Consider the following 12,572-nt stretch of genomic DNA (forward strand, 5'->3'; position numbering starts at 1 on the left):
GTCAGGAGAAAATTAATTTCAACTCATAATGTATAGATAGATGCCTCATTCCTTTAATATAAAAAGATTATACTAAGTAAAAAGAAAATCACAGGCCAATAGAAGAATGAGGAAGGGATATCATGAAAATGTTTACAAGAAAAGAAAATATATATGGTTTTTAAACAACTAAAAGGTAAAACATCTGAATATAAAAGTACACTGAGATGTCATTTTTTCACTTACCAGTTTGACAGATATCAAAAAACTTGATAAAGCACTGTTGATGAGGCTGTGGGGGAAAAGGGCCTCTTCATACACTACAGGTAGGAGAGTACATTGGATTGTAGCTGTCACGTGTTCAGCCATAAAATAGAATATTATGTAGTCATGTAAACATGCAGGAGGAAAAGTCCTTTCCATTTTAGAAGTATACTAATGTATTACCTATTCAAATTAGTAAATAAAATAAAATTATTTTTAGAATTAATATTCTAAAAATATTAAGTTGAACAGCCTTGTTGATATATTATGAAGTAGAATAAATTCAGTAGCACAGCATAAAGACAAAAATTCTTAAGGCTCAAAATCATTCGGTGTTAAGAGTCAGACTTTGGAGACAGATTACCTAGATTCTGTTGCTAGCTCTGGCTACTCACTGTGTCATCTTAAGGCAAGTTATTTAACCCTCTCTATGCCTCAGTTTCTTCTGCACAATGGAGTAATAGCATCTACTTCATAGAGGTGTTGGGAAGATTAAATGAACTCTGTAAAGTCTAAAATAGTGCCTGGCACATAGTAAGCACTCAATAAATGTCAGCTAATACCACCTAACAGAATTTCTCTAAGACTGATGAAGAGATGCCAGATTCTTGATATACAATTAATTATTGAGTATGGTTGAAGAATGGTATTTAGGTTAGTAGTGTTTAATTGTATGGAAAAAATAACATAAACTATGTATACACACACAGATATGTACACACACATTAAAACTATACTGTGAGTATGGGTAGAATTTAATCGATTCTTTGATTCAACCAGTATTCCATTTATTCATTCACCTATGAAATGTTTATTGAGCACCTATATGTGCCAGGTGCCCCCCAGGATCTTACAGTTAATTAGTTTACTGTTCAAGTATAAAAGTCAAGAATTCTAGTTCAAGTACTTACAGTAGTTAAAGGTAACAGAGACATAATTCTTAGCGGTTCCCTAAGGCAAGTATTGTAACACCGTTGTTACCTTGTTTTTAAAAGTATAAAGCCTGCACACATGCTTTATACTTAACGTTTAAAACTTAGCAAGTTTTAAGACCTTAGGCATATTATACTTTAAGTGTTTAAAGTTACATCTGAGTAGCTACAGTAATGAAATAATCCTCTAGTAATAATTATCAGTACAAATCATTAAAATTTCTTTTGTCAGGAATGGAGTGTAGGTATATTTTTAAGTCTTGTTGGGTATGTAAGCTAGTTTATAAATTTAATAAATGCTTTTCAGTATAAATCTAAAGATGTAGAATTTGTGTACTTACAATAATACTCAGGTTACTTTAAAGTGTATGTGTTTGTCTAACAGGCGCTTACAGCTTTTAGATGGGGAATATGAAGTAGCCATGCAGGAAATGGAAGAATGTCCAATAAGCAAGAAAAGAGCAACATGGGAGACTATTCTTGATGGGAAGGTATGGACTACTTAGAAGACTGAGCACGTTATAGTTATGAACTCCCATTTTTGATTGATGTTTTCTTCCCCAAATGCAAATTCACATTGGAAGGAATTCATGTTGGAAGGAAGAGTCCTTTTTTTTATACTTTGAAAAACACAAGTCAGAATTATCTAGTCAGAGTATTTAATGGAAGGCATCATCCTTGGAACCAGACTGCCAGCTTCAAATCTCCACTCCTAGCTATGTGGCATCTGGCAAATTACTTAATCCCCTGTGTGTCTCGGTTTTCTCATTTGTGAAACGAGGCATAGAATTGATGGGTTAAATGAAATGATTAAAGATGCTTAGCACCGTGCCTGGCATAAAATAAGTGCTCAATAAATGTTAACTGATATTTTAAATTCCATTCATAGTAACAGCAGGTAACATATGACTAATAAATTTATCAAGAAATCTTCAAATCTTAGATGAAGCAGGCTTAAAATAACTCTTCTAAGAGACTTAAAAAAATAAATAGGCATACATACATTTCTTGGATAGGCAGATTCAGCAGAATACTAATGTCATTTATTTCTAAATATATTAGATCAGTGTACCAGCACAAGCAAAATCCTGATTTTTTTTTAAGCCTTAAAAAAATTAGTCTCAAGTTAACCTAGAACAATATGTAATAATACTAAGGAAAATTATGGAAAAGTTTTCTGAGAACCTTTACTTACCAGATAATAGAACATAGTATAAAGTTAAAAGAACTTAAATTTATGGTAAAATCTTAGCAATAGATAAGCACATCACTGAAGCGTAGTCTTGAAATAGTTTCCTGTATATTTTAAATTTAATCTATGATAAAATTGGTGTTAGATCTGTGTGGGAAAGATAAACTGTTCATTATCCATGTGACAGAATTGGTCTCTAGCCTTCTGGAAATAAACTTAGACCTAATAAATTCCAGAAGGCTCATAAATGTAAATGTGAAAATTAACACTGTATAACTTCAGAAAAAAATATAGGTGAATATTAATCTTGCTATGAGGAAAAGCCCTTCTAGGTATGCTACAAAAGCTAGAAAGCATAAAATAAAAATGACTAAAGTGAATCATATACTGCACAAATCTAAAGTTAAAAGCAAATGATGGACTGGGGCTAATATTTGTAACATAACAAAAGGCTAATATGAATATGCAGTTAATAAAAACATAAGCAATCTAATTAGAAAAAATGGATAAAGAACAGTCTGACAGTTCTTAAAGCAACAAATATAGATGACCAGTAAGCATTTAAAAAGATATTCAGCCTTACTAGTATTCAAAGATGCAAACAAAATCAGAGATACTACTTTTGACTACTAGTTTGACAACAGTTAAAAAGGGTTGACAGTTTCTAGTTGGAGACATGAGGACACATGCTCTCAAATAATGCTTTAATGTAAGAATAAGTTGGTATAACCTTATTGGAGGGCAGACTGGCGATACGAATAATAATTTTAATTGTGTATATAATTAGTAAGTTTTATGTAACAGTTAATTTTCATTCTACAGTTTTGTCACAAGGTAGTAACTGTTTAACTGAAAAGATGTAGATTACAAGTCTTGCCTGAAAATTTTAAATAGTGAAAAATTGGAAACACCTTAACTCTAAAAAGATAGCCATTGAAAGAACAATACTTTGACAAGAAGATCCCCATGATATTTAATTTTTATGTAATAATACATCCACCTTTTATAAAATTAATCATAATAGTGGTTACCTCTAGGTGATGGGATTTTAAATAATTTTTATTTCTTTATATGTATCTACAGTGGTTGAATTTTCTGCAGGTATTTATTATCTTTGCTTTAAATTTCTTTTTAAAAGTTTGTTACGTTTATCCATGGGAAAATAAGGATTATTATATGAGTTGTTGGGTTTTCCCAAGAAATTGAGGCAATATGAAATGGGTATCCTTTTAAGTCAGGTCATATAGATTTGCTTCTTTTTAACAGCTCTGTGTTATTCTTTTAAATAATGTCCCATAATTTACTAAACCAGTGTCACTTCAATGGATAATTTGATTATTTTAATTTTTTTTACATTTTCAAAAATGTTGTAGTGAGTATACTTGTATTGGGTTGACCAAAAAGTTCGTTCAGGTTTTTCTGTAAGATCTTAATGGAAAACCCGAACGAACTTTTTGGCCAACCCATACATGTATCTTTTTGCATTGCAAGTATTTTTATAAGATAAATTCCTAGATATGGACTCACTGGGTCAAAATTGGTTTATATGATTACACTTTCACTTCATTCCATCTAAAATTATAGTTTTAAGAGGATTATTTGTAATAAAGATGTAGAGGGAGATTAGACTTGTGTGGCAGTAAAAATAAATAGGAGCCCATTGAAGGTTTCTGTAAAAGGGAATAGCATGAAAGCAGTCTTTCAGAAGATTATTTGGATATGGATTGGGAAGTAAAAATTAGAAGCTGGGAGAGCAGCTAAGATACTGTACTAATAAGATAGTAAGGATCTATACTTGATGATTATGTAAGAAAAGCAGAAGCAAGAATAGGGGTCAAGTGTAATTCTGAAATTTTTAGTTTAGGGTCACTAGTAGACTGATAATGCTTGGAACAAAAATAATTGTGCCTGAGAAGGAAAGAAAAGATAATACGTTCACGTCTAAAAACATATTTTAGTTCAGGGTGACCTTGATATCCAAGTGGCAGTGTTTAGAGCTCAAGTATAAAGAATGGAGAACCAATTTGGGATCATCTGTCTAATGGGTAAATCCTTGAGGATGGGTGAAAGACTCAGGCATATGGCTAAATGTTAGCTAGGAATTAAGGAGGCCAAGAGAAGAGTGGTTTTATAAGTGACTAGAGGTGGAGGAGGAAATCCAAGATAGTTCAGTGTCCTAAAATCCGAAGAAGAGAAGTAAGGGTAGTCAGTGAAGCTGAGAGAAGTCAAGGAAAATTACTAATTGTTTTAATAATCATTCAGTTTACACAAAAAAAGTAATTGGTCATCTAAGAGAGGTTGCAGACCAGCAGGCTTTGGGTATCATAGTTTTTAGTTTTTTGTTTTAATTTTTAAATTACCAACAAATAAAAATTGGAATGTTTCTCTTGGAAACTTGGAAAAAGATCTGAAAATCTGGCTGTGTTGGGCTATTGTTTGTATGGGGCAACAATTCAGCAATTGCCAATAAGTAGTCACTCTTGTAGACAGTCTGAGCCCTCCAGTACTACAGGCTCTACTGCACTGTACATTATTTTATTTGCCTGGCCATCCATGTAGGCATTTGGGGTTTTTAAGGAAAAATCTCTTAAGTCAAATTCACATTAACATGTCATAATAAATATTTTCTTTTTACTCCTACAATTTCTTTCAGTTCATTATTTGGAATCTTCACTGTTTTCATGTTTTTTCTTTTTAAGAGACTGCCTCCATTTGAAACATTTTCTCAGGGACCTACGTTGCAGTTCACTCTTCGTTGGACAGGAGAGACCAATGATAAATCTACAGCTCCTATCGCCAAACCTCTTGCCACTAGAAATTCAGAGAGTCTCCATCAAGAAAACAAGCCTGGTTCAGTTAAACCTACTCAAACTATTGGTATGAAAACTTTGCTGTCAAAATAATGCTTTGCAGAGTTAGGACTTAGGCTTTAGATTAGTTTTTGTTTTGCTCAGTAATCTTTGGGAAATATTATTTGACTTATTAGGTATATTGTGAGTAAATTAGGGTTCTCCTATTATTAGTCCTTTATTCAAAACCTTTGTGCCAGATGTATGTGGGAATTTTGGGGTTTTTTTGGTTTCTTTAATTTTAGAAGTGTGGTATAGTATATAGGATATATGTCGTATACTATATAACACCTCCAAATGAGGTTTATAGATAGCCTTATGTCAGTTTAGGGTTTTTCCATTAAATAAATTTGTCTCCATTAAATAAATTAAATAAATTTGTCTCCATTAAATAAATTAAATAAATAAACTCATGAGAAAATGATTGTTTTTCAGAGCTTTTTAGATGTTGGAATTGCAGCTTTAAAGGGCTTTGGAACTGTATGCTTTTAAAAATTCATATAAAAATTTGTTTATGTTATGGAAGTGACTTCATTATTTCAGAGTGTTTGTACATAGGGCTGGAAAAGGATCATCATAACCTGAATTTTACCAGGTTAAATTTTGCAGTAAATTTTTAAGAGGAAAAACATTTACAAATTGTAGCAGTTAGTTCTGCTAAGGCCCAGGTTGCAGTATTCTTTCATTTTGTTTATCTGTCTGATAAGAACACTGTCCTTGACCTGAGAGCATCCGTATGTTTTTATCTAAGACTGTTTAAGAAGGCAGAAGGCTTAAGACAGCTGTCTTTGATATATACCACTCATGTCCATTAATTGTGTGCAGGTCACTGTAAGTCAGATTCAAGAGATAAAAGAGATGACCCATGTCAGAGGAAAGATTTCCCAAGTAAATTGTGGTCTGGGCACTTCTCAAAGAATTCTGTGGCCAAGTAGATAAAAGAGTTTCAAAGAAACTGAGAAGAAGAGTTTTATACAAAATTGTACATATGAAATGATTACTTATGTCAGAGGAAATAAAAATTTTTATTTTTAAGTCAGTGAAGTAATACACTGGAATTATTAACAAATGATTATCTTTTGGATTTGGAATGATATTAGTGCAATCACTTTAATTTAATTTCTGTTAAACAACATTTAGTGGATATCTGCTCACTGCTGTGCACTGGGAATACAAAGTCCAATCAAAACCATACTCTGACCTCAAAGTGCTGAAAGCATTACAGTGACTACATATAATAATTACTTGGGGTTACTTTTAGAATGTTTTAGGACATTATAGGTGGTTTTTAAAGGAAAAAAAAAATGGCTCCTGCCAATAAAGACCTTACTATCTGATTAGGGTTGCTGATTAAGGGGATTGTTCCCCTGAACATCAGTTGAGGGTGAGAACAAACATTGTATTAAATACCACAAGAAGAATTTTGTGAAACCTTTATTGTTTAATTATTTTCACAAGATGTATTACTTCACTTTTAAGAAGCAACTATTTTCATTAAATATAAAAGTATATGTTTTCAGCTGTTAAAGAATCGTTGACTACAGATCTGCAAACAAGAAAAGAAAAAGATACTTCAAATGAAAACCGACAAAAATTAAGAATATTTTATCAGGTAAACATAGCTGACCCTTCTTTTTTAAGTAATCACGAGATGCCTTGGTTTTGCATGTTATATCTGAAATATTTTGGCATATTTAAATAAAAAGAATGCCTCTGACTTGATTTTCCTTTTAAATTGTTTTAACTATTTTTAAAGGTAATATTGAAACAAAATAACTTGAGATATGTAAGTGGAGATTTGCTGTTCTTCTTTTTGTCTTCTGTTATTTTTAAAGTTCCTTTATAACAACAATACAAGACAGCAAACTGAAGCAAGAGATGACCTGCATTGCCCTTGGTGCACTCTGAACTGCCGCAAACTTTACAGCTTGCTCAAACATCTTAAACTCTGCCATAGCAGGTTTATCTTCAACTATGTGGTGAGTGACTTTCATCTTTTCTTACTCATAATATATTATACATTATAATACAATTTGACTTTCAGAAATTGTACTTTGTGCAAAATACCAAAATCTCTACACTGATGGATTGCTTATGCATGAATTAACAGTGAATGAATGATTCAGAGTTTATGTATATTTGCACAGTACACCTATAATGACTCACATAATCCTCACACCAGCTCTGAATTAAGTGGTAATTTCCTTATCCTTGCTCAGTCAAGAAATCATTTGTACGAAGTTACCAAGCCAGTAAATGGCACAGCCAGGATTATAACACAGATCTTTTTGACTCCAGGTCTTCTGACTTCCTGTTCACCATGCTGGTATGCCTAGCGTATTTTAGTTTTTGAAACATTAAGAACCCACAAGTACTTTTTAGTTAATTAAGTTGGAAGGATAGGTATTTAAGTTAGGATAATTAATATTTTCTTTTCCTAAACACCTTGCCATTTTTGTTACAGTATCATCCAAAAGGTGCTAGGATAGACGTTTCTATCAACGAGTGTTATGATGGCTCCTATGCAGGAAATCCTCAGGATATTCATCGCCAACCTGGATTTGCTTTTAGTCGCAATGGACCAGTAAAGAGAACACCTATCACACACATTCTTGTGTGCAGGTAGGTAAAAAAGTCATACGACAAAAATTTATTCTGACTTCTATTGATGATGTTGGAGGAATAAAGGGAAGCCAGACAAAGCTACATTTAGGTGGGAATCCTTATTTCAGTATTAGCTAAGTCTCTGGGGTGGTATACTGCTGTGTAACCCTCCCTCGGCTCCTGTTTCTACAGAGGTTTTCTCACTTGCTCCTTACAGCTTTTTCCTGTGTTGTTAATGTTGCTACTGCTCTAGTGGTTATAGGGGGATTCAAGTGTCTCCCAGTGGAAGTTTGTGTGTGCATACCTAGGTAGAAACCTGTAGGAATGGAATGTACTCTGTTTGGGGGGTGTGAGCCTTCTCTGTGTTACTTAACATTACATCAACATTGCTTTTCATTAGGCCAAAACGAACAAAAGCAAGCATGTCTGAATTTCTTGAATCTGAAGATGGAGAAGTGGAACAGCAACGAACATACAGTAGTGGACACAATCGCCTGTATTTCCATAGTGATACTTGTTTACCTCTCCGTCCACAAGAAATGGAAGTAGATAGTGAAGATGAAAAAGATCCTGAATGGCTAAGAGAAAAAACCATTACTGTAATTATTATTATTATTATTGTTGTTGCTGTTATCATCATCATCATCGTTGACAATGACTTTAGAATTTTATGATTAAATGATTTTTGTTTGAAAACTAATAATTGTTTAATATGAATTACATTTTGATTTAGTGTAAAGGAGCTTTTTCTAAATTAAGGAATTCAGGAATCTACAATTTTTATAATTGTGTCATTTTAACAGTAACCAACTAAAGGAAATACAGATTTTCTTCTTGTGATTCTGTATTGTGTTTTTTCATTTTATTTAAAGGTAACTATTGTCATAACATAGAATTTCCCTTTTAAAGTTACTACCTAAACAGATGATTTTAAGAAACATTGCCACTTTGCTATATAAATAAGTTGTGGTATTTTTAGTTGCAAAAAATTCTGTTTTTGACATTCTCACAATTTTTTCTTAGAAATACCAATTATACTTATTCTGTATCTAACAGATATTTTTTCTTTTTCTCTTTTTTCTTTTTAAAGCAAATTGAGGAATTTTCTGATGTTAATGAAGGAGAGAAAGAAGTGATGAAACTCTGGAATCTCCATGTCATGAAGCATGGGTAGGGTATTTCTAAATTCAGATATTCCACTTCCTTTACGTTCTTTTTGTTGCTTCACATTCTATAAATCTGTTAGAATCTTACTTAAAATTCTGTTTAGATATAATTTGTCCTAAATATCCTAATTCAAGTATTATAAAGAAAAAATGGTTATCCTCAAAGAATGTTTAAGGAAGGTGCTAGCTCCATCTAACAGCAGGTTTTTATTTAATGTCCTTTTTTAAAAAAAATAATAATCCAATGTTTATTCCTTTTATTGCTAGGGGATACATAAATAATATGCCATGTGCTACACACCTGGAATTCCTGGAAACTATTTATCACACTTATTGCCACAATTTTTAAAAATTGCTTATTCAGAATAAAATATAAGCAGCTTTTCTGATTTCTTATTACCATTTCATAAAGCTCAAGGTAGAACGATCCTTATTTCTTGTGCCTTTGTGGCTGAAGCATTGTTTTTCCTGCAGATCTGCTTCCTTCCCTATGTGAACTTTTACCTGTCAGTACATATATTTTTCTTCTCTACCTTCATTAGTATTAGATCCTCATATAAGGCTTTCTTGTATAGCACAAGCAATGTAAGGTTTTTTCATTTATAGTTAAATGAAATAAGTGGGAGAGGGCACTTTTGTTTCCTTACTCTTGGGGAGTGAAGAGGAGTTGGTACATAACTTCTAGTCCAGATGTCTGGGTGCATGGCCTATAGCCTTTTTTTTTGTAAACTGCTTTGAGCTAAGAGTAGTCTTCACATTTTTAGTGGGTTGTAAAAAATTAAAAAGAGGAAGACAACAGAGATCATATATGGCTTGCAAAGCCTAAAATATTTACTATCTAGCCTTTTACAGAAAATATTTGCCTGATCCCTGGTCTAGTCACTAAAACTCAGTTATGAGTAAAGTATGTATATGGAAGCTTGCCTGAAATCTGTTTTTCCTTTTGTCCTGATATGCCAGTTTCAAGATAGAATTTTAGTCAGATTACTTAATTGAGTTCTGTTTTAATTCCTGATCGAAATCTGTTAGCGTAACAACTACTGGGTTCATGATACACTGGCATTACAGACTGGCAGGTATTTGGTAAACTATTTGGATTTTATCAGATCTGCAGGCAGGCTTTTACAGGCTCTGTTAGAGTCTCAAGTTTCAGTGGGTAACTGAGCAGCCTTCTCCAATTTTAATTTGCTTCTCTCAAATTTTATTCATTGCTTTCCACCAAAACAATCACACTGTACCACATTTGTTGTGACATCTTCATCTTTTCAGAGGTTTACCATGAACTGAATGTAGAGGAAACACTGCTTCTGATATAGGAAACTGAGAGAATAGTATTATATAGTTAATAAAAGTGGTGCTGGCAAGAGAATATATTTTATACTTTTAACTGCTGAGTTCCTAATTTCGTTAGGAAAACCAGAAATGACATCTATTTAAGTTCTGGTTAAATTAAATGTTTAAATTTCTAAGACTGTAAGCTCATTCAGGTGATTGAATCTCAGACTCACTATAGTTTTACTACTTGTTAAGTCATCACTTAACTGGATTTGGATATAGTCTTAATGTTCTATAATGGTTATCACTGTGGCATTTGACAGAAATGCTTTGTATTGCTATTGATGTTTTGTGTTGTTTTTATTAAATAGGTTTATTGCTGACAATCAAATGAATCATGCCTGTATGCTGTTTGTAGAAAACTATGGACAGAAAATAATTAAGAAGAATTTATGTCGAAACTTCATGCTTCATCTAGTCAGCATGCATGACTTTAACCTTATTAGCATAATGTCAATAGATAAAGCTGTTACCAAGCTCCGTGAAATGCAACAAAAATTAGAAAAAGGAGAATCTGCTTCCCCTGCAAATGAAGAAATCACTGAAGAACAAAATGGGACAGCAAATGGCTTTAGTGAAATTAACTCAAAAGAGAAAGCTTTGGAAACAGATGGTGTCTCAGGGGTTTCAAAACAGAGCAAAAAACAAAAACTCTGAAAAGGCCTAACCCCATGTTATGGACAAACACTGAAATTTCATTCTAGGGAGTTCAGCCTCTAGGAAAGAGTCTTGTTTTTGTTTTTAATCATAAGTTCCAAACAGGCACTGTCAGATGAAGTAAATGATTTCAACAAGGATATTTTTATCAGGGTTCTATTTCTCTTCATTATGCAGCATTACATGTATATCAGTTTTATTGATGTCATTAAAACATTCTCAAGTTTGAGCATGAAAAGCAATACTTCAAAGAAAGTATTTTTAACTTCAACAGTTGTCTTACGAAATATATTGACTTGATAATCGAGAAATTATTTCATATATTTAAATTACAATGTTTTTTTGCAGTTGTGACTGGCTGTTTTTCTACTTTGTAATTGTGAGACATTTTCTTGGGGAGGGAAAATTGGAAAATTTAGAAATTGAAGATTTTTGTGAAATTATGTTGCATTACTATTTGCAGTCAAACCTTGATCCTTGATTTTGAAATCATTTATCAATTTGGAATGAAAAATTGTGACATAAGATATTTTACATGATGTAAGTTCATTTTACAATTTAAAAATAGCACTTCTTCATCTTACGCCTGTTTGGGAGCATGTTAATTTTTCACATTGTCAATGGTGAAATGTCATGTTGGCTTATAAGGTTACTGACCATCCATTTGTTTTTATGTGGATAATTTTGGTGCATTGCTCACCCAGTATATTTTTTTAAACTTGAACATTTTGCTGGTTTTTTTTGTTTCTTGTTTTTCTTTCCCAATTAGGTAATCACATGGAAAATTCAGCTGTCCATATCTCTTCATTAGGATTGTAAACCAAGGGAAGAATGAGTTCGAGGTTTTTAAGATGCCACTTTTGAGGGAGGAAATGTTCTTATAAAAATGAACCAGAAAATGCTATAACTTTTTTTTTTTCTTCACAAGGATGTCTTCGTAATGTATTTCACGATTAGAATATCCAATACAGATAAGCTGACTTGAATCGTTTTGAGCAATTTTGCCCTGTGTTATATGTGTCTTATGCACATATTTGCAGTTGGATTTTCTCCAACAGAAAGTGGTTTCACTACTGGCACATTAACAAGCACCAATAGAGTTTTTGGTCCAACTCCAAGCACTGTGGTTGAGTAACATCACCTCAATTTTTTATTATCCTTAAAGATAAATGCATTTTCATATTCTTTATTTATAAAGGATCAATGCTGCTGTAAATACAGGTATTTTTAATTTTTTTATTTCATTCCACCACCATCAGATGCAGTTCCCTATTTTGTTTAATGAAGGGATATATAAGCTTTCTAATGGTGTCTTCAGAAATTTATAAAATGTAAATACTGATTTGATTGGTCTTTGAGATGTGTTTAACTGTGAGGCTATTTAACTAATAGTGTGGATGTGATTTGTCATCCAGTATTAAGTTCTTAGTCATTGATTTTTGTGTTAAAAAAAAAAAATAGGAAAGAGGGAAACTGCAGCTTTCATTACAGACTCCTTAATTGGTAAGCTCTCCAAATGCTGAGTTACAGTAAACTCTGATTATGCCTCTGGATAGTGGATTTCGAGCATTTTTCTCGGGCTTTAATTTGCTAA

General features: G+C 32.5%; 1 protein-coding gene across 2 annotated transcripts in view; it reads left to right on the forward strand.

Moving 5' to 3' along the window:
- The window catches only part of SUZ12 (SUZ12 polycomb repressive complex 2 subunit), a 38,937-nt gene extending 26,477 nt beyond the window's left edge, over positions 1–12,460 (forward strand). The window contains exons 9-16 of one of the 2 annotated variants that reach the window (XM_079904137.1): positions 1,561–1,666; positions 5,067–5,244; positions 6,737–6,828; positions 7,052–7,195; positions 7,681–7,838; positions 8,221–8,419; positions 8,911–8,990; positions 10,633–12,460. In XM_079904137.1, the coding sequence (XP_079760263.1) occupies positions 1,561–1,666; positions 5,067–5,244; positions 6,737–6,828; positions 7,052–7,195; positions 7,681–7,838; positions 8,221–8,419; positions 8,911–8,990; positions 10,633–10,978 (1,303 nt within the window). In that variant the 3' untranslated portion in view covers positions 10,979–12,460. The remainder of the gene's footprint in view (positions 1–1,560; positions 1,667–5,066; positions 5,245–6,736; positions 6,829–7,051; positions 7,196–7,680; positions 7,839–8,220; positions 8,420–8,910; positions 8,991–10,632) is intronic. The other variant, XM_079904138.1, reaches the window with a different exon arrangement.
- Positions 12,461–12,572: the final 112 nt, after the last annotated feature.

The sequence above is a fragment of the Stenella coeruleoalba genome (assembly GCF_951394435.1).
Source record: "Stenella coeruleoalba genome assembly, chromosome: 19".
NCBI lineage: Eukaryota > Metazoa > Chordata > Mammalia > Artiodactyla > Delphinidae > Stenella > Stenella coeruleoalba.